The 26732-nt window shown below is 50.0% G+C and overlaps 2 protein-coding genes and 1 pseudogene across 3 annotated transcripts in view; 2 read left to right on the top strand and 1 right to left on the bottom strand.

The window, feature by feature from the left end:
- The window catches only part of Hdac1 (histone deacetylase 1), a 32768-nt gene extending 22979 nt beyond the window's left edge, over nt 1–9789 (top strand). The window contains exons 5-14 of the mRNA XM_004665271.3: nt 1193–1331; nt 1789–1930; nt 3214–3306; nt 5845–5953; nt 6032–6172; nt 7404–7512; nt 7608–7738; nt 8317–8469; nt 8929–8977; nt 9248–9789. Coding sequence (XP_004665328.1) covers nt 1193–1331; nt 1789–1930; nt 3214–3306; nt 5845–5953; nt 6032–6172; nt 7404–7512; nt 7608–7738; nt 8317–8469; nt 8929–8977; nt 9248–9275 — 1094 coding nt within the window. The 3' untranslated portion in view covers nt 9276–9789. The remainder of the gene's footprint in view (nt 1–1192; nt 1332–1788; nt 1931–3213; nt 3307–5844; nt 5954–6031; nt 6173–7403; nt 7513–7607; nt 7739–8316; nt 8470–8928; nt 8978–9247) is intronic.
- Marcksl1 (MARCKS like 1) lies at nt 8267–12246 on the bottom strand. Of its 2 annotated transcripts, XR_006637166.1 has the most exons (3): nt 12081–12246; nt 10153–11229; nt 8267–8453 (listed from the first exon to the last, which is right to left on the bottom strand). XR_006637166.1 is itself a non-coding variant. In XM_004665270.3 (2 exons), exons 1-2 carry the CDS (start codon nt 12165–12167, stop codon nt 10711–10713), a joined length of 606 nt encoding a protein of 201 aa, XP_004665327.1. In that variant the 5' UTR covers nt 12168–12246; the 3' UTR covers nt 9947–10710. The 2 variants fall into 2 exon arrangements, 1 of the variants encoding a protein (XP_004665327.1); XM_004665270.3 differs by lacking the exon at nt 8267–8453 and having other exon boundaries at nt 9947–11229.
- Nucleotides 12247–14320: 2074 nt separating this feature from the next.
- On the top strand, nt 14321–20395 carry LOC101593638 (annotated as a pseudogene).
- The last annotated feature ends 6337 nt before the right edge of the window (nt 20396–26732 follow it).

The following is a 26732-nucleotide window of genomic DNA, read 5'->3' as shown; positions in this document are numbered from 1 at the left end:
TTTAGCTTTGCAGGCAAGTGCCTTAACCGCTTAGCTTATCTCTCCAGCACATGCCTATATACTTTTAAAGCTACTTTAACGTTTATTTAACTTATTTGCACATGCATACGTGTTTGTATAGGCATGCCAGGGTCTCTTGCCCCTTCAAAGACATGTGTCACTGTGTGTCCAGTTTTGCATGGGTGCTGAGGAACTTAATCTGGGTTTGCATGCACCTTTAACCACTGAGCAATATACCAGCCTCCTTGTGCCTGTATTTTTAAAATCACTTTTCTTTTTTTATTAGAGAGAGAGAGAGAATATGGGCACACCAGGGCCTCCAGCCTCTGTAAATGAATTCCAAATGAGTGCACCCCTTTGTGCATCTGGCTTATGTGGGTCCTTAGTAAAAGAACTTGGGTACTTTCGCTTTGCAGGCAAGTCCCTTAATTGCTAAACCATCTCTCCAGCCCTGTGCTTGTATTTTTTACTTGGTAAATCTTTAAATTTTCTTACCTTTGAAAAATATTATTTATGAGAGAGAGAACAGGCATGCCAGGGCCTCTAGCCATTGGAAACAAACTCCAGAAGCATGCAGTTGTGCATCTGGGTTATGTGGTGGGGAGTTGGACCTGGGTCCTTAGGCTTCCTAGGCAAGCTATCTCTTCAGCACTTTTTCTTTTCTTTCTTTTTTTTTTTTTTTTTTTGAGACAGTTGACCTAGAACTCACTATTTGACCGAGGTTGGCCTCTATTAGCTTTCAGCAACCCTTCTGTCTCAGCCTCCCAAGTTCTGGGACACTCATAGTATATAAGAAATATTTTTACAGATGTGTTCCAAGGGTACATGAGTGTATGCAGGTACACACTAACACTCATTCATTCTGATGCCAAAGTCTTCACAAAAGGACAGTCACCCTTACTGTTCCCCTGAGGTTCTTATTTTATTCTACTTCATTTAAAAATAAATATGATCCACTAAATCAGTTGTAAGCCTTGCTAATGTCATCCTTGGTTGGAAAACTAGTCTAAGAATAGTCAATATCATGTTTACTCCCTGTTGGAATAGGCAGGGTTGAAAAGGGATGGATATACAGCTACAGTACAGCTGTTGAATAGGCAGGTCCTGTAGTTCTTTGGGTTTCTTGGGGAACAAAAAAAAGGGAGTGTGGTTTAGTCACAAGCTTATATTCTCTTTTCTCTTTCCATACCAGCAAGTGCTGTGAAACTTAATAAGCAGCAGACGGACATTGCAGTGAATTGGGCTGGGGGCCTGCATCATGCAAAGAAGTCTGAGGCATCTGGCTTCTGTTACGTCAATGATATCGTCTTGGCCATCCTGGAACTGCTAAAGTATGCCTGCTGGGCCTTGTCTCTTGGAGGAGCACCTTAGGCCAGGTTTCCCACTTTCCTTTCCCCATGGGCTTGCCTCCCTAGTTTACTTTTCCTATGGTGTGCTGGCTAGGATGTGTTCCAAGAGTGTCTCTAGCCAGTCTCTTCTTGACGGGGTCTTGGTTTGATCTGAGCCCACGGCAAGATCAAGGGCAGGTGCTGCTCAGATCCTGCCTCCAGTGTCCCTGTGTGGCTGGAGTTGACCCTGGCTATAGAGTAGGAAGATTGGACTTGATCGGCTTGGTCAGGCCTCTGGAGACACTCGGCCGCTCTTCCACCTTCCTTCAGCCAGTTTCCACGTCTCTGGTGCTTAGAGATACCTGAGGGAGGCAGCTAGTCCGGTAAGCTGGGACCTGGCGCCCTTGGCGCGTCCCATCCCCCAAAAGCCCCCAGGTCCCTGACCCCCTTCTGATCCTAGGTACCATCAGAGAGTGCTGTATATTGACATTGATATTCATCACGGCGATGGCGTGGAAGAGGCCTTTTATACCACAGACCGTGTCATGACTGTGTCCTTTCATAAATACGGAGAGTACTTCCCAGGAACTGGGGACCTACGGGTGAGAACTCCCTTTAGGGGCCAACCAACTCGACTCTCCTGTCCTGTGCCACTAAAGACTACTTTCTGGGCTGGAGGGATGGTTTAGGGGTTAAGGTGTTTGCCTGCAAAGCCAAAGGACCCAGGTTCAATTCCCTAGGACCCGTGTTAGCCAGATGCATAAAGGGGCGCACGCACTGGAGTTCGTTTGCAGTGGCTGGAGGCCCTGGCATGCCCATTCTCTCTCTCTCCCTCCTTTCCTCCCTTTTTCTCTCTGCCAAATAAATATATTAAAATAAAATATTTTTAAAAACTACTTTCTGCTGCTTCTGCCATTCAGAACACCACACCATGGTCTGGGGCACCTGCCATGATCTCTTTTTCACTTCTTTATTCTCCAAGAGGAGAATGTTGAGACCTGGGGGTCAGAGAAGGATTGGGGTCTCCTGAGTCACTTTACTTCCCTCCTGGTTATAGCTGGGTTGCATGGTCCATTATGTCCCATAAGGCTTGAATTTGGGGCAATGAATTAGGACTCCTATGGATCATCTCAAGGGTTCTGCATATTTTTAGGCCACTTTTCCTTTTAGCAGTATGATAGAAAGTGATAGTCTGAGCCGGGCGTGGTGGCCCATGCCTTTAATTCCAGTACTTGGGAGGATCACCCTGAGTTTGAGGCCATCCTGAAACTACATAGTGAATTCCAGGTCAGCCTGGGCCAGAGTGAGACCCTACTTCGAAAAACCAAAACAAAAGAAAACAGAAGTGATAGTCTGTCTCCCAAAATATGCATGAAATTTGGGATCATAATACCGAGCTGCTAATGGACACGGCCTTAATGAAGCTGCACCACTTCTTCATTTCGCATGAGTACAGTGAAATGCGCCAGCCTGCCATGCCTTTCACTGTGGACGGAAAGGGGCACTACCTCAGTTGTTTGATATTGTAGGCATTAGGATGAGTGATGTTGTTGTTGTTTACTATTTTGTAGTTGATTGAAAGAACTTTTCTTCCCTTTACTTCCAACCCTATCCTTGAACTCCCATCTAGTTTTGTCTTTCAATTTTATTTTATTTTTTAAAAAATTATTTATTTACTTATTTGAGAGAGAGGAAGAGAGAAGGGAAAATGGGTGCACCAGGGCCTCCAGCCACTGAAAAGGAACTCCAGATGAATGCACCCCTTTTGTGCATCTGGCCTACGTGGATCCTGGAGAATTGAACCAGGATCCTTGGGCTCTGCAGGCCTTAACCGCTAAGCCATTTCCCCAGCCCTCAATTTTATTGTAATCTCTCTCTTGATTAGGATATTGGGGCTGGCAAAGGGAAGTACTATGCTGTTAACTACCCGCTCCGAGATGGGATTGATGACGAGTCCTATGAGGCCATTTTCAAGCCGGTAAGTGACTTGATTCGCCCCTTAGGCTAAGAGTAGTATTGGTGTAGAGGAAAGGCAACAAAACACCTCAGAGGTCTTTCCTCAGTATGGCTAATTTGGGAAAGAAGTGTGCTACCTATGGGATGTTGGGTCAGTTAGGGGAAACAAAAACCATCTCTGTATCTCTTGATGCCTTCAGTGAGTCTGGCCCCCTGCTTGATACAAGATCAATAAAGACGATATTGGGGCTTGAGAAAGGGTTTAGTTACTAAGGCACTTGCCTGCAAAGCCAAAGGACCAAGGCTTGATTCCCCAAGACCCATGTAAGCCAGATGCACAAGGGGGCACACATCTGGAGTTCATTTGCAAGGGCTGGAGGCTGTGATGCATCTATTCTCTCTCTCTCTCTCTCTCAAATAAAGAAAAAAAAACAATAATAATAAACAAAGACTTAGGTGGGTGTGGGGGCACACACCTGTAATCCCAGCACTTTGGAGGCAGAGGTAGGAAGATCCCGGTGAGTTTGAGGCCAAATTGAGATGACATAGTGAATTCCAGGGCAATCTGGGCCAGCGTGAGACCCTGCCTGGGGGGGGGGGGCGCGCGCGGAAGACTTGATCTTGGAGGAGAGGGGCAGATACATACTGAACTGCATGCTGTTTTTGTTGCTGTTTGTTCATTTTTATGAAGCTTTCCCCCCCAAGGTACCCTACATTTATTGTTATAGTGTCAAGGAATAGCAAAATTCCCATTTCGAAGGGGAAAGAATGAAAGGAAGAATAAGTAGGAAGACTGAGAAGGAAAAGATATCAGAAGGGACGCAAGCAGGGAGGGAGAAAATAATAGAGAATAGGTGCACCAGGACCTCCAGCCCCTGCACATGAACTCCAGATGTATGCACCACTCTGCATCTGGCTTTACGTGGGTACTGGGGAATTGAACCTCAGTTGTTAAAACTTTGCAGGCTATGCCTTAACCGCCGAGCCATCTCTCCCGCCCTGTTCGTTTAAAGGGGTCAGATAGAGAATGGGCATGCCAGGGCCTTCTTCAGCTGCTGCCAACAAATTCCAAAGGCATGTACCACCTTGTGCATCCAGCCTACATGGCTCCAAGGGAATTGAACCTGGGTCCTTTGGCTTTGTAGGCAAGCACCTTAGCTGCTGAGCCATCTATCTAGGTTTTTTTTTTTTTTTTTAAACAGTTTAAGCAGATTTTATTTAGCAAAATACACTCCAAGGAAAGACTGGAGCAGGCTGACCTGAAGAGTGGAGGAAGCAGCCCTCAGTGCTGCTGTATATATCCATTTTTCTAGTTTTTCCTGTTTCTTGCTGCTATATACTGATAAGTAGGGTCTTCTTGTTCCAGTCTTTGCAGACTGGCTTTTCCTGCAGATAACCTTGCTAGTCAGCCTAGCCAAAGACTCGGGAAAGGCTGTGTCACAGGTTCTGTGGACAGGCTTGTTACAAGAGTCCTGGATCAGGTTGGCCCAGGCACTGTGCTTTGTGGATGAACAGAGAATTGAGAGAAAGCCCTGACAGGCTGAGGAGAGAGTAGTTAAGGATGAGGTCACAGAGGTGGTGACATTTGAGCTGAATTTTTGAGCAGTAAGGAGGCACCGATGTGAAGGAGGTGGATGCTGTGAGGGAGGGGTAGCATTGGACAACGGGAGTAACGGTGGAAGCGCATGGCATGATGTGCAGGGGAGGGGTTAAAAAAGGGTAGGAAAACGGATGTTGGAATCTACATTTCTTTTTTTTTTTTTGCAATTATTATTAATGCATGTATTGTCTATATTTCAAAGGGAGCCTTGACTCTGCTAAGGAATTCAGTCTTATAAGCCATGACAAATTGCTAATAAAGTAAGTCAGTCAGTCATTCAGCAACCAAGTGCCTACTTACTATATGCCAACTAGTAAAGGTGACCGAGAAGCCCAAGTTACATACAGTTTCTCCGTGACATTAAATACTAATTGTGAGAATAAAATAAGAATAAAGTACCTGCTTTTAGTATAAGACTCAGAGCCTGTAGGACCAAGTGAGTAGAGTTGATGCAGCTAGAAGTTGGAAAGTTTCCTAAAGAAAGTGGAATGAGAGTTTGACTGTAAAAGAAGGAAAGATTAGGAAGTTAGGGAGGCCATTCAATGCTCAGTTATTTGAGTGAAAGTTGTTGATTTCAGACTGTCTACCACACGGCTTGAGGAAGAATGGGAAGGGAGCAGTGGACGATATGAAAATGTTCTACTTGCCTTTTGTTTTTAAATTAAGGTAGGGTCTCTAGTCTAGGCTAACCTGGAATTCACTATGGAGTCTCAGGGTGACCTTGAACTCACGGCAATCCTCCTCCTACTTCTGCCTCCCGAGTGCTGGGATTAAAGGCATGCGCCACCACGCCTGGCTCTACTCACCTTTTTACCCTGCATCTCACATGGCTTTTCTTGAGATTGCTGATGAACAGGAGATATATTTATTTATAGGTAGATAGATATCAATATGTATTTATATAAATATATATAAAATAAATAAATATATCAATATATATGTAATTTTCTTTGTTTTTAGGTCATGTCCAAAGTAATGGAAATGTTCCAGCCAAGTGCAGTGGTCTTGCAGTGTGGCTCAGACTCCCTGTCTGGGGATCGGTTAGGTTGCTTCAATCTGACCATCAAAGGTGAGGCCAGGTAGTCCAAACATGGGTTGGTGTTGTCTGCTGGGTGCCCCTTTAAACCAGCATCTCTTCTCTCCAAAGGGCATGCCAAGTGTGTGGAATTTGTCAAGAGCTTCAACCTGCCTATGCTGATGCTGGGAGGTGGTGGTTATACCATTCGTAATGTTGCCCGGTGCTGGACATACGAGACAGCTGTGGCTCTGGACACTGAGATTCCTAATGGTATTACTTTGGGGCCAGTTTGGGTTGGGGGCATGGGAATTGGAGTTCACTAATCCTTGAGTTTATAGACCCTTTTCCTGTACAGTTGTAACCTCTCTGGTGCAGTCATTATGTCTCCTGCCTATCTTGTGATTAACAGACAATAGACATCAGTTTTTCTGTAGTCTCCTGTGACTCTGTCCTCTCTCCCTGCTGGTTCAGATATTACCAGTGGTTACTTGCTGGAGAAGTGGCTTAGAAGTTAATGTGCTTGCCTGAGAAGCCTTAGGACCCAGGTTTGATTTCCCAAAACCCATGTAAGCCAGATGCAAATAGTAGCTCAAGCATCTGGAGTTCTGTTTGCAGTGGCTAGAGACACTGGTGTGTCCATATCTTTCCCAATCTCTTAAACTGGGTGTGGTGGCACACACCTTTAATTCCAGCACTTGGGAGGCTGAGGTAGAAGGATCACTATGAGTTCAAGGCCATGCTGAGACTAGTGAATTATAGCTCAGGCTGGCTAGACAAGACTCTACCTTGAAAAACAAAAACAGAAACAAAAATAAAATAAGTAACAATTTAAAAGATTTAAAATTCTGATCAGGGGCTGGAGACATGGCTTATCCATTAAGGTGCTTGCAGGCAATGCCAAAGGATCTAGGTTTGATTTCCCAATCCACATGCAAAGCCAGATGCACAAGGTGGTGCATGTATCTAGAGTTTGCTGTGGCTAGAGGCTCTGGCACATCCATTCTCTCTCATTCTATTTCTCTTTCTCTCTCTTTTTTGAAGTATTTATTATTATTTATTTATTTGAGAGAAAGAGGCGGAGAGAAAGAGAATGGGTGCACCAGGTCCTCCAGCCAGTGCAAACAAACTCCAGATGCGTGTGCCCCCTTGTGTATCTGGCTAACGTGGGTCCTGGAGAATCGAACTGGGATCTTTTGGCTTTGCAGGCAAACGCCTTAACCGCTAAGCCTCTCCCCCCACCCTTAAATAAATAAAATGATATTCTGATGTGGTGGGCTCGAAGCCAGCCTGATGTGAGTTCTAGTTGAGCCTGAGTTAGGGTGAGACCTTGTGTTAATCAAATAAAACAAAAAATTAAAATTCTGGAGGAAGTCTCACCTTATCTTGGAGGCATTCTTCTCTCTTACAGGCAGGTAAAGAGATCCAGAAAAACCTGTAAGTCTTTTCCTAAGGTTCCATGGTGGCCAGATTTCTTGATTCTCCTGTTCCCTACCCCAATCAGAGCTGCCGTACAATGACTACTTTGAATACTTTGGACCAGATTTCAAACTTCACATCAGTCCTTCTAATATGACCAACCAGAACACTAACGAATACCTGGAAAAGATCAAGTGAGTATATTGCTAGCCTCCCCTCAGTTGAACTTTCCATGCTCTGCTGTGTCTCTTAATGGGAGCTCAGACATCCTTTCTCTGGTCATCTATAGACAGAGGCTCTTTGAGAACTTGAGAATGCTGCCCCATGCACCTGGGGTCCAAATGCAGGCAATTCCTGAGGATGCCATCCCAGAAGAGAGTGGAGATGAGGATGAAGATGACCCTGACAAACGCATCTCAAGTAAGACCCAGGGACCTACACCTTTCCACTGAAGTAGACAGCTCATTGTCCCTCCATGTTCCTAGTTCTTCCTGTTGAGATACTAGTGTGGTGTTTTTTAAGGTAAGGTCTCACTCTAGCCCAGACTGACCTGGAATTAAAGGCCCAGTGAAAAGCTAGTTTTTAAGTTTTATTTTATTTGAGAAAGAGACAGGGGGAGAGAGAATAGGCACACCAGGGCCTCCAGCCACTGCAAACAAACTCCAGAGGCATGTGCCCTCTTGTGCATCTGGCTTACGTGGATCCTGGGGAATTGAACTGAAGTCCTTTGGCCCTTAACTAAGCCATCTCTCCAGCCCAAGAAGCTAATTTTGAGTTGTCCCTCTCCCCTCCAGTCTTGTTTCCTTGCCTTTTTTTCCCCCACCCCTTTTCTTTTTCTCCCTCTAATGCTGAGGATTGAACCCAGGGCCTTTACTACTGAGTTCTACCTCCAGCCCCAATGGACTCTCTTGAAGGACCCACAGGAAAGTACTGGGCATAGAACCTGAGTTAAATGGCATTCTGCTTTTTATTCAATACTTTTTGTCCATTGCCCCCAGTCTGTTCCTCTGACAAACGAATTGCCTGTGAGGAAGAATTCTCTGATTCCGATGAGGAGGGAGAAGGTGGTCGAAAGAACTCTTCCAATTTCAAAAAAGCGAAGAGAGTCAAAACAGAAGATGACAAAGAAAAAGACCTAGAAGAAAAGAAAGGTGTGTTTGGGTTGGGCCAAGACTAGGGTCTAAAGCCCTGTGCTCTAGAGGATGCATCTATGTAGGGCACTGGGAGAAAGCTGACTCAAGCCCTGCCTGCTCCTGTGTGCCTCCAACTTAGCTCCTTGGGCCTTTTCAGTGGTTCCCAGAAGTCGCAGGGCCCACAAAACAATGACACTCTTGGTCATTTCCACTGCCCGATTGAGCTCTCACTATCCAAGCCCTTTTCCTCACACTTCACCTGAGTTTCCCAGGGGGCTGCCTCCACCTACTAGGTTCTGGCTGTAGCAGGCTGGGAAACCGGTTGAACCTGTTTGTTTTCAACAAGTCTCTTTAGGAAGACCTGGGATAGGCTTTTTCTCTTTCCGTGGTCAGTGAGCTGTAGTGTTGAAGGAGTAAAGCCCCAGTGTCCTTTTCAAATGGGCTGCCCTCAGCCATCTCTGCCCTCTTGTATTCTAGAAGTCACAGAAGAGGAGAAAACCAAGGAGGAGAAGCCAGAAGTCAAAGGGTGAGGAAGTTGTGGGCATCTTCCTGGCACTGGAGCATCACCCCCTTGTCCCACCACCAAGGGGGCAGGCACAGGGACAGCTGGTCCAGCTTACAAAAGCCTCTTTCAGGGATGATCTCTGTGTCCCTGCAGTTCTAGGCAGAGCTAGGAAGCTTAGCCCCCAGCAGTCACCTGGGTGATTAGGGTCCTGTGGGTGCCATTGTATTCACCCCTTGTGCCTCAAGGCCTCTAATGTCCATTATCTTATGCCAGTCTCTGTTCTCTCTACAGGGTCAAAGAGGAGACCAAGCTGGCCTGAGCAGACTTCTCTAGCTCTGGCTTCTTGCCAGATCCCCCCATCCCTCAAATTTTATATTTTCTATTCCTCTATTTATAAAAATATATATATTAAATATAAATGTCCCCAGGGACCAGAACCCAGGGCAACAGTACTGGGTGAGCTCTTCCAGCAGCTGCCTTGGCCACCCCTACCCCAAGTCTTAATTCTAAACCATGACGGGTCTAGGTCTAGGTGGAAGGGATACAACCTGAAGGCAAAATCCTGAAAACACCAAGTGCCTGTTTAGGAGCTTTGGGAAGATTCCCTTATTAAGCTTTCTAGAAGGGGTGGCTGGTTCTTCTGGGATTCCTGTTCTTTTCAGGCAAGGTAAACAGCTATTTTTAGATTGGTTCTGCTCTTGTATCTTCTCGGGTGAGACAAACTCACACTGCCCTCTTTCCCCAATTCTGCAGGTGGAGGGTGGTAGTCTAGCTTACTTTTTGAGATAGTTTCATTTTGTGATGCTCTTTATAATAAAATACATTTCAATATCTTCCTGAGCTTGTTTCCTTGTAGGGTCCCTGGGTTGATCACTTCCCTGTCCTTTCTGTGTCCCTTTTGAGACCCCCTTCAGCTTACCTGGCTTAACACCTTTGGATTTTCACCAGTATTTTTGCCCTATCCCAGAAGACAACTCATTAAAACACCACTAAAGGGACAACATTTATTCCTTTCCCAAATGTTACAGTAAAACCAGGTGGAAGAGAATGGTTTTAGAAATTAGAAAAAAAAAAAGGTACAAATCTGGGGTTTGGCCATTAAAAGTTATTTACAACAATGGGGGAAAAAAAAGACAACAAGTCGTTGTTTCACATTACAGACCTCCCTCCCACCCCAAAGCCTAATACTTGCTTACCAGGTCAAAAAAGACAGTTGATTCACAAGCTGGAGGTTTGAACTTGAGTAAGACATTTATAAAAACCTAGGCGGGGGCAATGTCCTCCCCAACCCAGGTGCCACTAGGCACAGCACAAGAGACTAAAAACTCAACAGTGGGGAAGGCTGGACACTCGGGGCTTGGGAGTTTAAGCACCCCACTTCTGGCTCAGGGATTTGGGGGGTAGGATAAACAAAACCTACTTGGAAAAAAATTCGGGGAGGAAACCAACAATTGCCTTCTGCTGGGGTGGGGACTGGGAAGGCGGGTAGGGCCAAGGGATAGGATCATTTCACATCACTAAACTAACTTGGGAAACTGTAAGGGATCATCTTCAACTGGCCTTTAGAGGTAGACCAGATGGCTGATGGGAGAATCCACAGGAGGAAGAGGAAAGGGAAATGTGGCTGGGGGTAGAGGGGTAACAAACCCCTTTCTGGGCACAGGAAGGCAGCCAGGGCACCAGGTCCAGGCAGTGACCTCAGAAGGACAGCACAGTTTTTGCAGCTTAGAGGTCACCCACCTGCCCCCACCCAGCTACTCATTCTGCTCAGCGCTGGCCGGTGTAGGGCCACTCTCGGGCCCCGAGGGAGGAGTGGATGGCTCTGCAGCCTGGGGCCCTGCCTCCTCTTCTGTGTCTCCTTCCTTGGAGGCAGCACCAGCCTCTGCCCCCTTGGCTTGAGGCTCCTGGCTTTCAGGGGTGGCAACAGCCTTCCCTTCCTGGGCAGTGCCCTCGTCGCTGCAGGCGCTGATCTCCCCCTGCTCCTGCTCCTCCTCGGTGGGCGAGGAGGCCGAAGAATCGCCCCCGCCCTCCTTCCGATTTCTCTTGAAGGACAGGCCGCTCAATTTGAAAGGCTTCTTGAAAGAGAATTTCTTCTTCTTCTTGGGGGTCTCCTTGGGAGGGGCTTCCCCCTTGGCCTCGGCGCCCTGGCTAGGGGGTGCAGGCTCGATGGCATCGCCGGTAGCCCCAGCTGCCTCATCTGTTCCGTTCACGGGTGGCGACTCCCCTTCCCCCTTGGGGGATAAGTCTCCATTGCTTTTCACGTGGCCGTTCTCCTGCAGGGCAGAGGAGACAGCCGTGAGGCCCGGGGCTCTTCTCCCCCCTCCTCCCGCAGTCCCAGGCCACTTCTGGCCCCTTCCAGGCCACGGAACCAGACACCTGGGTCCGCTGCAGGCTGAGTCGGCCTTCAGCCTCGCCCCGCTCCGGGGACCCCGTCAAACATCACCCCTACCCCTCACGGGCGGGCTGGGCCGGCGGCGGCCGGCAGGAGGCGCTGGGGTCCGCGCCCCCAGCCCCTTCCCCCGGGGCGCGCTCTCTGCTCCGCGCCGAGGCGCTCCGGCCCGACCCATCGCGGGCGGGCGGGCGAGCCGAGCCGGGCGATGTTGGGCGGGAAGCTCCCGGGGCGCCGCCTGGCTGCACCTGGACGGCCTATTTTCCCAGACTCCCGCTTTGTGTAAACGGCCCCCACGCACCCCAGGGTCTTCCCACGTCCTCGGCCTCTCCCGCCGCAACCCCTTCGAAAAACAGCGCGGGCTCCCGAGGTCGGGTGTGCGGATGGAGTGCCCTCCGCGCCCAGCACCCGCCCCGCGGCCCCCGGGCGCCCCCTTGGCGCGGCCCAGCAGCGCCTTTGTTCCCCCGCGCGGCACTCGGGGCGGGCGGGCGGCCGGGGGGCAGCGCCCCGGGGCCCGGACCGCGAACAAAGAAGGCGGCGGGGCCCGGCCGGCGCCCCCTTCCCCGCCCCTCCCCTCGCTTCGCTTCGCCCGCGGGGGCTGCGGCTCCGAGAACAAAGGGACCGGGCGGGGGAGGGGGCGCCGCGTGTCCCGGGCCGGACAAAGCGCGCGGCCCCGGCCCGGGGCCCTGGAGGGGGTGCGGCGCGAGCGGAGGGGGCCGAGCCGAGCGCACCCACCTGTCCGTTTGCCTTGGCCGGGGAAGCGCCGGCTGCGTCCTCGGCGGTCACGTCGCCCCGGGGAGCCTTGGAGCTCTGGCTGCCCATGGTGGGGGTCTGCTGGGGGGCGCTCGGAGCCGCCCCGGGCTCGCGCCGCAGGGGATAGTTTGGCGGGGGGTCGGCCCGGCGGGCCGAGGGGTGGGGCTGGCGCCTGAGGGGGAGGGGTGTCGGGGGAAACCGAGCTGCACCCCCGCTCCGCGGCCGACCCGCTAGCTGCGCCCGCCGCCGCCGCGCTCCGCGCCAGAATGCCGCCCGCCGCCCGCCGAGGGCCTATATATATGCGCAGGGGGCTCGGGGCGGGGCCGGACATTTAAATGAGCGCCCAATCGGGGGGCGGAGGCGGGGTCGGGTCGCGGGGCCCACTTGCGCAGTGGTGGACGCTAGCCTTATGGTCCTCCCCCCACCCCCATATCTCATGCCACTAGCAGAGGCAGGTCGTGTCCGGTGTGGGAAGGAGAGGCGCCCGTCCTTCCAGGAGCTGGACTGAGATGAGAGAGGTGGTCGTCGAGGAACGAGGAGCGCGCAGTCGTTCTCTCTGCGCCCATGTGCCCACTCAGGGTGGGTGCGCCCGCACGGTGGACAGACTCCCATCGCCCCCTCCCTCCCCCCCCCCCAGCTTGAACTCTTGGAAGGGCTCACATGCGCAGACGACTGGTGGTGCTGTTATACTCCAGAAAATGTGGCCGGAGCAAGCCACACGGCCCCGTGCTGAGTTCTGCGCCCCCTCAGGCCAGAGGTCCCACCTACATCCTGCCTGTTAGGACCAGCCTGAGGCCCGACCTAACACTCTGGTCATACTGGTGAGGCCTGTCCATCATCTCACTTCTCAGCAAGGTGGCCAATCATCCCTAGCTGGGCCAGAAATTCGCCGCCAGCTGGGGAGGAACGTCATCCCTCTTTGAAAGCCTAGGTGCCTAAGGCTTAAAGATGTTGGCATAACTTGACTTGTGTGCTTTTATTTGTTTGTTTGTTTTGCTTTTTCGAGGTAGAGTCTTCTCTACCTCAGGCTGACCTGGAATTCACTGTGTAGTCTCAGGTTGGCCCGGAACTCACCGTGATGCTCCTACCTCTGCCTCCCAGGTGCTGGGATTAAAGGTGCATGTCCTCCTGACCACACACACACACACACACACACACACACACACACACACACAGGCCTGCAAAGCCAAAAGACCCAGGTTCAATTCCCCAGGACTCACGTAAGCCAGACGCACAAGGGGCACATGCATCTGGAGTTTGTTTGCAGTGGCTGGAGGCCCTGGTGTGCCCATTCTCTCTTTGTCTGTCTCTCTATCTCTCTCTGCTTGCAAATAAATAAATAAATAAATGTGAGGAACTGAATCTAGGCCTGCAGGCTTTGCAAACAAGTTTCTTTAACCACTGAGCCATCTTCCCAGCCCTTTGACTAGAGTTTGGTGTCCCTCCTCCCAGATCTATGTCCCTTGCAACTTAGAGTTCCCCCACATAGGCAACAGAACCCCAGGGGAGAGTCAACTAATCTCAAACACCCCAGTTTCTGAAGTTGAGGGTCGATAAAACACTAAGACTGCCTCCATACTTGGAACACCCCAAGGCTGTCCACACCATCATTCCACCCTACTTGAGAGTGAGGGGCTAGAGACAGATGTGAGGGGTCTTTGCTTTGACTGGATAAGCCAGTGGGAACCCCAATCTTGGCTGGCTCCAGATGTGAGTATCCGACCACATACAGCTGCCTGCCCTCAGCCTCAGGGAGGAGGAAAGGGATGGGGGCTGGAGGAAGCCAAGTTGTGCAAAAGCAAAGCTGTGTCCTGAACAGCTCAGCATATCACTCCCTTCTATGGGTAAGGCCTCCTGAGAGAGAGGCTATGGGCTGTGAGGTGTGGAGACATACCAAGACCTGAGAAATTGGGAACTTCCCACTGCTCTGGCCACATAGGGGCAGGGAGGGCTGAGGTGGCGTCTCTGTATTCTGCATTTATTCCTTCATCTCCACCGGCACTCCGAGATGACAGAACCATCCTCCCTGTTTTACACCAGATTCAGAATGGGAAAGTAACATGCCCATGAGCACACAGTAGCTCCGAGTAGCTAAGGATGAGAAAGGGTTTGGAGAGATTGGGGGTGGAAGTTATTAAGATATCCCTAGATGAATTTCATTTGCGATCTGGGGCTGTCTGGTGAGAGCCAGAGGAATTATTTTTGAGACAGGGAAGGGCACCATGCCCCTGCTGCATCTCATTGACAGTACAGTGACTCCACCCATTACCACTAAGGAGTGGACATCGTGACCTGCTCTCTGTCTCAGCCACAATAGAAAACCCACAATGCTGCCAGGCACTGCTTGCACTGGCTGGCAGGGCTCAGCTGGAGGGTGTGAGAGTCCCAGAAGGGTTGAGATCAAAGGTTAAGAGTAGATCTCATGGCTCCTGATCTCCAGGCCCTTCCTGGTAGGGGTAGAGGCAATTCTCTGGGAGGATGCGAGGTGGAAAGAAGAGCATGAGGGGCTAAAAAACAAACAAAAACAACGACAAAAAAAAAAAAAAATCCTTGAGTGGCTCAGAGTCCCAAAGGGAGTTTAGTCCACAGGGGAGATTTTGCACCCTCACCAGACATCCCAAGATGCTGGGGGAGAGGGAGCCAGTCCGGGTCCCAGCAGAATCTGACTTCTGAAAGAGGGGAGAGGAGGCTTAGGAGGCCTGGGCTGTGGCAACAGTGTACAGCACTCCTCATGGCCTCCTCCGTCCACACTGTGGCTCCTTCCTCCCCAGCTGCTGCCAACCCAGACAATGCTTCCATTGTTCTGGGTCTCTGGGAGTCCTTGTGCAACTGTGAGTCTGTTTCTCTGTATGTGACTGTGTATTGCTTTGTGTCTGTCTGCATGCAAGACTTTGTGGCTCTGTGTGTATATGTGTGACCAGGTGTGTTCATTTGTGATTGTGTGAGTCTGCATCTTTGTTTGGCTCTGTGTATTCAAGAGTTAGAGAGCCTTCGTGATTCCCGGTGACTTTTCTGAGTATGTACATTTCCTTCCTTGAGACTGTGTTGGTGTGTTGGTGTTTGATTGAGTGTAAGTGGCTGGGTGAGAGTGTAGGAATGAACGAGTGGCTGCTTTTGAGTGTTCTGTGCCTTGGTGGACCACCAAGACTGTGGTGGTCAGAACCCTTGAGAAGCCTTTGACAGGACTGAGTGACAGGGAAAGAAGGAATGGAAGGGCAGAATGACTGGGATGGATGGGGGAAGGAAAACCCTGGGACCTGAAGCCAGGCATGGTAGTGCACACCTATAATCCCAGCACTTGGGAGGCAGTGGTAGGAGGATCACCATGAGTTCAAAGCTGCCCTGAGACTGAATTCCAAGTCAGCCAGGGCTAGAGCAAGACCCTAGCTCAAAAAAAAAAAAAAAAAAAGGAGGGGGGACTTAGAGAGATGACTTAGTGATTAAGGCACATGCCTACAAAGCCTAAGGACCCGGGTTCGATTTCTCAGTACCCACATAAACCAGATGCAGAAGGTGGTGCATGCATCTGGAGTTTGTTTGCAGTGGCTGGAGGCCCTAATGCACCCATTCTCTCTTCCTCTCTCTCTCTCCTTCCCTCTGTCTTTCTCAAATAAATAGAATATTTTTTAATAAAGAAGGAAATAAAAGAAACCTGGGACGTGTGCACACTCAGAGGCCTGAGGCCTGGCAGTGACAGGGAGACAGAGGATAGTGTTATCTGTAATGAGGCTTACATTAGATGCCAGGTGATATGTGCGTGGGCAGTATCTAGCAGGGGGGGATGGGCTTCCTAGTGCAGGGGCTGACATATGTGAAGGTCTTGGGATGGGAGAAGACTACACAGCAGAGATTGGTTAGGCTGGAGGCCCTAGGGAATGGCACTTGGCATAGCCTGGTTTCCAGCTCCAGGGTGAGCCTCTAGTTCATAGTCACAAAGACTTACTGGAGTTCCTTGTGCTCACACTAGAGAGGGGCAGGTGGTAAGTCACACCAGCTCTCTAAACTCAGGGGAAAAACGGTTGGGGAATGGCCGACTTTTGCGTTGCTGAGTTTGACAGTTCCAGGGAATATTCATGAAGATATTAGGAGGCACCCAGAAGTTGATATTCTTCAGTGTACAGATACACACATTTCCTGAGCCAAAGACCAGCACCTAGAGTCTGGCTAATGGACTTAGAAGGACAACAGAGGGTTTTTATTGTTGTTGTTTTGTTTTGATCATCAAGATAGGGTCTCACTCTAGCAGAGGCTGACCTGGAATTCACTATGTAGTTACAGGATGACCTCAAACTCACAGCGATCCTCCTACCTCTGCCTCCCAAGTGTTGGGATTAAAGGAAGGCATGTGCCACCATGACTAGCTTTAAACAGAGGGGTTTTTTTTTTCCTGTTTTTAAATTTTTATTTATTTATTTATTTATTTGCAAGCAGAGAGAGATAGAGAGACAGACAAAGAGAGAATGGGTACACCAGGGCCTCCAGCCACTGCAAACAAACTCCAGATGCATGTGCCCCTTGTGCATCTGGCTTACGTGAGTCCTGGGGAATTGAACCTGGGTCTTTTGGCTTTACAGGCAAATGCCGTACCTGCTAAGCCATTTCTCCAGCCCTAGACAGAGGTTTTAAGGCAGGACCAGCCTCAGAAAATCTGGGCTTCTGGTCTCTGTCACGCATGAGGTCACCCAAGAAGTACCTGGGCAGAGGCAACACTGGCTGGATGGAGCAGGGACCAGGGAAAGACCCAGGAAGAAGCCAGCAGCAGGGGAAGACCCAGGAGGAAGCCACCAATGGGGACAGGAAGGACCACAGAGTACAGAGTTACAGAGACCCCTGAACTCAGGGAAGCTTGTAGAAAGGCAGGAAGGACACATAGTGATAATGCTGGAGGAGGAGGGAGAGAGCTCTGGGACTCTTACACTTACTTACTGTATGCCAAGCTCTGTGCCCACTGCTTTCCATGCATCAGCTCAGAACCCATGAGGCGGGGCCGCTATTTCTCCTATTGGCAGAGGAGGAAACCCCAAGCCCAGTGAGGGAGCGTGGACAGGAGCAGATTGACAGAGGTCAGCACCAGCAGCAGGCACTGTCAGGAGCTCAGAGGGCAGAGGCATCGTGGCTGGGCCCAGCTGGGGGCACCCAGAAAGTCACTTCAGGCTGAGAGGAGTGGTCAGGGGCTTGCCAAGGAGAGGGACCAGGCAGGGATAGGGCTCAGACTCCCAGGATTTGACTTCCAGAACCAGGACTGACCCTCACGGGCCTGGACTCACTGGGTTCTGGCCAGATTATCAAGCAGCAGGACCCAGTTGTACCCTGTCGATTACAGGGCCTTGAACTCCATATTCTGGGCCACCACAGCATCCAGCCACCAAATCACAAAGGCAGGAATTCTGAAAATTCCCTTTCAGAAGTTGAGGCCACCCTGAAACAACTTTTGTTTTTCCCTTCTTCCCCTTCCTCTGCAGTGGGTGGCAGGGCGAGTGGGGCGGGGGCGGGGTGGCTGCATGAACTGGCTAGGGCACAGTCACTGCCCAACAGGGCGCTGTGGGGCTTGGTTTCCCCAGTAGCAGAGGCCTGTGCTCCTGGCTCACCTCCCCAGGCTTGATGAGGTCACTGGAAATGCAACCCAGTTATCTGGGCTGCTCTGAGCCTGTCCTGGTCCCTCTCCTGCCACTTCCCGACTTTTAGTTTCTTTTCAGCTCCTGGGTGCCTTTGGGGAAGGGATGGCTGCACAGTAGAATGTGGATTGCTTACAACTTTCCAGCCAAAAATTCCCCCACTCAAAAGGGAAGTCCCTCCAAAATGGAAACTGAAACTCCCTCCCAGGCCATCCCCAATCACACCCCTTCCTCTAGACTGCCACACCCTCATTTAGCCTCTTCCCCCAAGTGATCTGGGCCATGCTACCTTCCAGCTTTAGGACCCTGGCTGGATACCCATCCTTTCACCCCAGAGGTATGCTGTGCCGCCGGGGTGCAGTGAGGTATGGAGCTGAGGTGATGGTGGTGGTGAAGAGCCAGCCATATCATCATGTGGCTTTAGGGCATCTCTGAGTCTGTGCATCCCCATCTATGAAACGGGAATGGTGGACTGGAGAAATGGCTTAGCGATAAAGGCACTTGCCTGTGAAACCTAAGGACCCAGGTTCAATCTCCAGGACCTGTGTAAGCCAGATGCACAAGGTGGTGCATGCATCTGGAGTTCATTTGCAGTGGCTAGAGGCCTTGGCGCTCCCATTTTCTCTCTCCTTCTCATAAATAAATAAAATATAAAATGGGAATGGTCACAGTACCCACTCTGTAGAACTATTTGTGAGGTAAACGAGCTAGTGCCACCAAGGAAAGAAAGCCCTCAAGCCCAGCACCTCAGTGCAGAGTGCTTGGGTCATGTTCCTGGGTGCTGTTCTGAGATGCTCTGGGCAAGGACTCCACAGAGGAGCCGCTCAGCAGAGTGCCATTCCCTTTTCTCCTCCCTGCCTGCCCCAGGGGAGCAGGGCCTGAGACTCCCCTGCAGCCCCTCTGTCCCCTGTTCTTCAGGCTGGGTGGTGGCACTGTTCTACCTCTGCCCAATGCCAACTGGGTGTGGGGGTGGTGTGTGGCTTTAATCCCAGCACTCAGGAATCTGAGGTAAGAGGATCGATGTGAGTTCAAGGCCACCCTGGAACACAGAGTGAATTCCAGGCCAGCTTGAGCTAGAGTGAGACCCTACCTCTAAAAACCAAAATATAAAAGAAGGGCTGGAGAGATGGCTTAGCGGTTAAGCTCTTGCCTGTGAAGCCTAAGGACCCCGGTTCGAGGCTCGGTTCCCCAGGTCCCACGTTAGCCAGATGCACAAGGGGGCGCACGCATCTGGAGTTCATTTGCAGAAGCTGGAAGCCCTGGCGTGCCCATTCTCTCTCTCTCCTTCTATCTGTCTTTCTCTCTGTGTCTGTCGCTCTCAAATAAATAAATAAATAAATAATTTTAAAAAATATTATCAAAATATGCCGGGCGTGGTGGCGCACGCCTTTAATCCCAGCACTCGGGAGGCAGAGGTAGGAGGATCGCCGAGAGTTCAAGGCCACCCTGAGACTAATTCCAGGTCAGCCTGAGCCAGAGTGAGACCCTACCTCGAAAAAAAAAAAAAAAAACCAAAAAAAAAAAATATTATCAAAATATAAAAGAAAAGAAAAAGGGCTGGAATGGTTAAGGCACTTGCCTGGGAAGCCTAAGGACTCAGGTTTTATTTCCCCAGGACCCATGTAAGCCAGATGCACAAAGTGGCACAAGCGTCTGGGGTTTGTTTGCAGTGGCTGGCTGCCCTGGCATGTCCATTCTCTCTCTGCCTCTTTCTCTCTCTCAAGTAATTTTTTTTTCAAGGTAGGGTCTCGCCCTAGCCCAGGCTGACCTGGAATTCACTATGGTCAAGTAAATTTTTAAAAACTGAGGACTCATTGCGGGCTGGGTAGGCATAGCGTGAGGGGCGGTTTGTGGTGCTGCGCGTCACTGGAGGTCGTGGGGAGCGCAGCCCGGCCGCCGCGGCCCTCGCTGGGGTCACAGCGTAGTTGTTGGGTCCCCCCTGCCCCGGCCAGCGGCCGGAAGAGTTGAAGAAAGGGGCCGCCGCACATCATCCGCCTGGTGTACAAGGAGGTGTCCACACTCACCGCCGACCCACCCGATGGGCATCAAGGTCTTCCCCAACGAGGAGGACCTCACCACCTGCAGGTCACCATCGAGGGCCCCGAAGGGACCCTCTATGCCGCAGGTTTATTCAGCATGAAACTTTTACTGGGCAAGGACTTCCCTGCCTCGCCACCTAAGTAAGGGCTACTTCCTTACTAAGATCTTCCACCGAAATGTGGGAGCCAATGGTGAGATCTGGGTCAATGTTCTCAAGAGGGACTGGACAGCTGAGCTGGGCATCCGACATGTGCTGCTGACCATCCAGTGCCTGCTGATCCACCCTAACCCAGAGTCAGCGCTCAATGAGGAAGCAGGCCGTCTGCTCTTAGAGAACTACGGGGAATATGCTGCCCGTGCCCGTTTGCTCACAGAGATCCATGGGGGTGCAGGCCCCAGTGCGGGAGAGCTGAGGCTGGTCGGGCCCAGCCCAGTGGTGCAGCAGCTTCCTCTACTGACCCCACGGCCCCCGGAGGTCTTGCAGGAGCTGAGGGTCCCATGGCCAAGAAGCATGCAGACGAGCGTGGCAAGAAGCTGGCCACCAAGAAAAAGACGGGTAAGAAGAGAGCTCTGAGGCGGCTGTAGTGAGCTCTTCTTCCTCCCTCCTTCCCTTCCCTTCTCTCACGCTGTCTCTAAGTTATTTAAATTGTGGCTGGGGTGGGGGAGGATGTTGGGGGGCAATGGGGCCTGGATTTGATTTTCTAAATAAAGTTGGAAAAGCAAAAAAAAAAAAAAGATAAAGCATTTTTAAAAATGTAATATAACCAGACTTGGTGGTGCATACCTTTAATCCCAGCAGTCAGCCTGGAGTAGAGTGAAACCTAACCTCAAAAAACAGCAACAACAAAGTTATTTGTGTGTGTGTGTGTGGGGGGGGGTGTCATGGTGTACAAGTGTAGGACAACTTCAGGGTGTCTGTACCCCACGTTTTCTTCCCTCTCTGCAAATGAATGTTGGACTAGCTGCCCTACAAGAGATTCTTCTGGCTCCCACTGTGGTAGGAGCTTTGGGATCAACATGTAACAGTAGAGCCATCTCCCCAGCCCTGTTTTTTTCTTTTTCAAGGTAGAGTTTCTCTATGTAGTCTCAGGGTGGCCTTGAACTCACCGTGATCCTTCTACCTCTCCCCCACACCCCATCCTCGAGCTGGACTTAAAGGCATACGACACCATGCTCAGCTCAGGGTCACTTTTCAATAGAGGGTTGTGGTAGTTTGAATGTATGGCTCAATAAACTCAAGTATTTTTTTGTTTGTTTGTTTTTTTGAGTTAGGGTCTCACTGTAGCCCAGGCTGACCTGGAATTCACTATGGAGTCTCAGGGTGGCCTCGAACTCATGGCAATCCTCCCACCTCTGCCTCCCGAGTGCTGGGTTTAAGGCGTGAGCCACCACACCCGGCTAATTGTTTTGTTTATTTTTATGTATTTATTTGAGAGTGACAGACAGTGAGAAAATGGGTGTGCTAGGGCCTCCAGCCACTACAAACGAACTCCAGATGCACGTGCCACCTTGTGCATCTGGCTTACATGGGTCCTGGAGAATTGAGCCTCAAACCAGGGTCCTTGGGTTTCACAGGTAAGTGCTTAACCGCTAAGCCATCTCTTCAGCCCCTAGATTCCTGTGTTTTATTAAAATTGAAGCTTCAGCCTTTAGCAGGCGGACTCCTGCTACAGGGGAGTGTCACTGGGGGCGGATCTGAATTCCAGCCCACAGGTATGCAGAGGTCTGAACTCTGGTGGATACATGCTTTCTGCTTTTGGGTGTTTGCTGGCCAGTGGAGGTTTCTCTCTGAATGGATCTGTGAAAGGGAGCCAACTTCTTCTGCCATTGATGGAATTTTCCTGGATCTGTAAGCTTGAAATAAATAAATCTCTTCCTCTCCTAAAATGTGTCTACTTGGATGATCATCCCAGCATTGCGAGGCTGACTACAGCAAGGGTATTCAATAATGTTTGTTTGTGCACTGGGGATTGAAACAAGGCCTTATAGATGCTAGGCAAACGCTCTACCACTGAGCTAGACCAGCTCCTCAATAATTTTTGTTTTGTTTTTCGAGGTAGGATCTCACTGTAGCTCAGGCTGTCCTGGAATTCACTATGTAGTCTCAGGCTGGCCTGGAACTCTCAGATATCCTCCTACCTCTGCCTCCCAAGTGCTGGGATTAAAGGTGTGCACTACCACACCCAGCTCTGGAACTCATTTTTAAAAAAATATTTATTTAGGGGATGGAGAGATGGCCCAGCAGTTAAGGCACTTGCCTGCAAACCTAAGGACCAGGGCTTGGTTCCTCAGTATCCATGTAAAGCCAGATGCAGTAGGTAGCACATGTGTCTGGAGTACATTTGCAGATACATATATATCACTCTCAAATAAAAGAATTTTGTTTTTTTGAGGTAGAATCTAGCTCTAGCCCAGGCTGACCTGAAATTCACTATGTAGTCTCAGAGTGGCCTTGAACTCATGGCAATCTTCCTACCTCTGTGCCTCCCGAGTGCTGGACATAAAGGCGTGCCAATGACCAGCTAAATAAAATTATCTCAGCACTAGGGAGGCAGAAGTAGGAGGATCGAGGATCACTGTGAGGTGTGACATGCATCTGGAGTTCATTTGCAGTGGCTAGAAACCTGGCATGCCCATTCTCTCCCTCTCTTTCAACCTCTCTCTCTCTCTCTCTCTCTCTCTCTTTCTCTCTGTCTAATAAATAAATAAAATTTTAAAAAAAAGTTAGCCAGATGGTGGTGGCACATACCTTTAATCCCAGCATTCGGGAGGCAGAGGTAGGATGATTGCCAAGAGTGCAAGGCCACCCTGAGACTACATAGTGAATTCCAGGTCGCCTGGGCTAGAGTGAGACTTTACCTTGGAAAAAACAAACTAAAATCTTTATTTAGGGTGACACCTCCTCCAGCCAGGTAGCTGGAGATCCAAGTTACAAGTTTCATTTTAACACCTGAGTCAATGGGGGACATACATTCAAACTACCACAGCTGGAGAGATGGCTCAGTGAGTCAAATGCTTGCCAGCCAAGTATGAGGACCTGAGTTCAGATGTCTAAAGTTCTTGGAAAAGCCAAGAGTGGGGGCATATGCCTGTAACGCCAATACTAGAGAGGTGGAGACACATGGATCCCTAGGGCTCACTGGTAGCTAGTCTAGCTGAACCAATGAGCTTCATGTTGAGTAAAAGAGTCTGTCTCAAAAAGTAAGGTTGAAAGCCAGGTGTGGTGGCGCACACCTTTAATCCCAGCACTTGGGAGGCAGAGGTAGGAGGATCGCCATGAGTTCAAGGCCACCCTGAGAATACATAGTGAGCTCCAGGTCAGCCTGGGCTAGAGTGAGACATTACCTGGAAGAAACTTAGACAAACAAACAAAAAAAAAAGTAAGGTTGAGCTGGGCATGGTGGCACTTGCAGGAGGACTGCCAAGAGTTCGAAGCCAGCCTGAGACTACATAGTGACTTCCAGGTTGGCCTGGGCTAGAGTGAGATACTATCTAGAAAAACTTAAAAACTTGGGCTGGAGTGATGGCTTAGTAGTTAAGGTGGTTGCCTGCAAAGCCAAAGGACCCAGGTTTGATTCCCCAGGACCCATGTAAGCCAGATGCCCAGATGCCCATTCTCTCTCTCTCCCTTGCTCTATTCTCTCTTCTCTGCTAGCAAATAAATAAACTTAAAAAATATTGTATATTTTTGGGCTGGAGAGATGGCTTAGCAGTTAAGTGCTTGCCTGTGAAGCCTGAGGACCCCAGTTTGAGGTTCAATTCCCCAGGACCCATGTTAGCACAAGGAAGCGCATGTGTCTATAGTTCGTTTGCAGTGGCTGGAGGCCCTAGCGCGCCCATTCTCTCTCTCTCTCTCTCTCTCTGCCTCTTTCTCTCTCTGTCTGTTGCTCTCAAATAAATAAATGAAAATAAACAAAAAATTAAAAAAATGTATTTTATTTTTGAGCCAGGCATGGTGGCGCATGCCTTTAATTCCAGCACTCGGAAGGCAGAGGTAGGAGGATCATCATGAGTTCAAGGCCACTCTGAGACTAAATAGTGAATTCCAGATCAGCCTGGAGTAAAAGTGAAACCCTACCTCAACAAAACAAAACAAAAAATATTTTTATTTATTTATTTGAGAGAGAGGGAGAGAATGAGTGAATGTGCATATCAGGGCTCCCTGCCACTGCAAATCAATGCCTGATACATGCACCACTTTGTGCATTTGACTTTATGTGGGTTCGGGGGAATCAAACACAGGTGGAAAAAAAAAAAAAGCACCTTTAACCTCTGAGCCATCTTCCCAGCCTGGAACTCAGTTTTATTTTTTAACTTTATTTTTATTTATTTGAGAGAGAGAAAGAGGCAGAGAGAGGGAGAGCATAAGTGCTCCAGGGCCTCCAGTCACTGCAAACAACTCCAGATGCATGTGCCCCCTTGCACATCTGGCTTTCGTGAGTCCTGGGGAATTGAACTGAGGTCCTTTTGTTTTGCAGGCAAACACCTTAACTGCTAAGCCATCTCTCCAGCCCTAGGTTTGGTTTTCATGTGGTAGGGTCTGGCTCTAGCTCAGGCTGACCTGGAATTTACTATGTAGTCTCAGAGTGGCTGTTGCAGTCAGGTTCGCATTGCTGGCAGGAATCACCTGACCAAGTGGAAAAAGGGGGTTATTTTGGCTTACAGACTTGAGGGGAAGCTCCATAATGGCAGGGGGAAATGATGGCATGATCAGAGTGTGGACGTCACCTCCTTGCCAACATCAGGTGGACAATAGCAACAGAAGAGTGTGCCAAACACTGGCAAGGGGAAACTGGCTATAATGGCCATAAGCTGCCCCCCAACAATACATCCCCTCCAGGAGGCATTAATTCCCAAATCTTCATCAGCTGGGAACCTAGCATTCAGAACACCTAAGTTTATGGAGGTCACCTGAATCAAACCACCACATTTTGCCCCTGGCCCCCATAAACTGATAACCATCCATGATGTAAAATGCAATGCACTAGTGGGGTCTGGACTTCTCAAGGTAACAGCTAGAGGTGATCCCACACTTGACGCCTGTGGAATGCAGCAGTTCCCACTAGAGACAGTGGTTGTGGCTCTAGAAGATAGATCCAGCACCCTTCCAAGCTTGGGATTCTGGAAGGGAGCAGGCAAGGCAACTTGGTGGTGGCCAGTGAGGAGGAAGTGAACTTGGAGCAGGGGTGTCTTCAAGGCTAAGGGAAGAAAAGGTTTCTAGAAGGAATGAGTGATCCTACTTGTCAGTTGCTGCTGAAAGGTAGAAGAAGGTAAGGAGAGAACCAAGGCAGCACTGACAGGACACGGGGAAGGACAAAGAATGTTGGGAGTGAGGGAGACAAGAGGCTGAGGATGGCGCTGAGGGCGGGTTTGGACCAGTGGGTAAGAGGACTGTGGAAATGGGACGGTTTGATGGAGGTTGACTTGAGGTGAGATGCCTGTGGGATGTCACTAGGACCTGTGTCTGGGGGCCTGGAGAGATGGCTCAGTGTTTAAAGGAATATGCTTACAAAGCCTAGTGACCTGGATTCAATTCCCCAGTACCCATGCAAAGCCAGATGCACAAAGTTGTGCATGTGTCTGAAGTTCATTTACAGAATGGTCCTGGCTTGTCAATTCTCTCTGTCTCTTTCTTTCAAATAATTTTTTTTTTTTTTACTCTAGCCCAGGCTAACCTGGAATTCACAAGGTATTCTCAGAGTGGCCTCCAACTCACAGTGATCTTTCTACCTCTGCTTCCTAAGCACTGGGATTAAAGGCATGCATCATCACACTGGCCATGTGTATGGTGTGTGTGTGTGTGTGTGTGTGTGTGTGTGTGTATGTGTGTATATATATATATATGTAAATCTTGGGACCTGGCATGGTGTATGTATGTATCTTTGAGACTATGATGATGACCAAGTTCTATACCTCCAGTCCAGACAATTTCACCTGCCCTTAGACGTCACTCTGAATGCACCACTGGGACCTATAGGACACAGATAAACAGGTCCAGATGAACACAGATTGAAGGAATGATTCGAGGCAAGAAACTCAGGGAAGAGTCTATTGGACTGGTCTGAACAAAGGCAGTGGTGGGTTGGCTCCACTTCGGTGAGGCAGTGGGTGAGAGAGGAGGCAATGAGGTCAGGCAGGCAGGTCCTGGGCTCTGGGTAGAGGGAGATGGCTGGGTGTTTGTGGTTTCCAGGAGCTGGGTGTGGGGCAGCCTCACAGTTACCTGTTCTTGTGACTCAGAGTTCCACTGAGGGCAGAGGATGGGTTGGAAGTGGCTCTTGTGGAGTTGGGCAGGGCGCTGCTTTTGGCTGAGTGGCTGTGTTAGGATGGTAGGTGTGGTGGTTTGATTCAGGTGTCCCCCACAAACTTAGGTGTTCTGAATACTAGGTTCCCAGCTGATGGAGATTTGGGAATTAACGCCTCCTGGAGGGAGTGTATTGTTGGGGGCGGGCTTATGGGCTTTATAGCCAGTTTCCCCATGCCAGTGTTTGACACACTCTCCTGTTGCTATGGTCCACCTTATATTGACCAGGGGGTTATGTCCACCCTCTGCTCATGCCATCATTTTCCCCTGCCATCGTGGAGCTTCCCTTCGAGCCTGTAAGCCAAAATAAATCTCTTTTTCCCAGAAGCTGCTCTTGGTTGGGTGATTTCTAACAGCAATGCGAACCGGACTGCAACAGTAGGTAACCCAAAGATCCTTCTAGTCATGGGTGCTTTTTGTTGTTGCTGCATGTGTATGTGGTATGCATGCATGTGTGTTCACGTGCGTGTTGAGGTACACATGCACATGTGTGTGTGCATGCATGTGGATGCCAGAAGTCAATGTTGGTAAAGTGTCTTCCTCAATTGCTCTCCATCTTCTCTTCTAGTGCAGGAGAGCGAAAGAGAGGGAGAAAGAGGGAGAGAGGAGATTGGTGTGCCCGGGCCTCCAGCTGCTGTAATTGAACTCCAGATGAGTGTGCCCTCTTGTGCACATGTG

This window comes from Jaculus jaculus, chromosome 5 (genome assembly GCF_020740685.1).
Source record: "Jaculus jaculus isolate mJacJac1 chromosome 5, mJacJac1.mat.Y.cur, whole genome shotgun sequence".
NCBI classification, from domain to species: Eukaryota; Metazoa; Chordata; class Mammalia; order Rodentia; family Dipodidae; genus Jaculus; species Jaculus jaculus.
The sequence above is the reverse complement of the archived record's forward strand: the minus strand, read 5'-3'. Positions and strand labels throughout refer to the sequence as shown.

Coding starts and splice junctions, on each gene's coding strand:
- Marcksl1 (XM_004665270.3), bottom strand. CDS start 12,167: ATGGGCAGCCAGAGCTCCAAGGCTCCCCGGGGCGACGTGACCGCCGAG. Junction 11,230..12,080: donor CGGCCAAGGCAAACGGACAG/GTGGGTGCGCTC, acceptor TCTGCCCTGCAG/GAGAACGGCCACGTGAAAAG.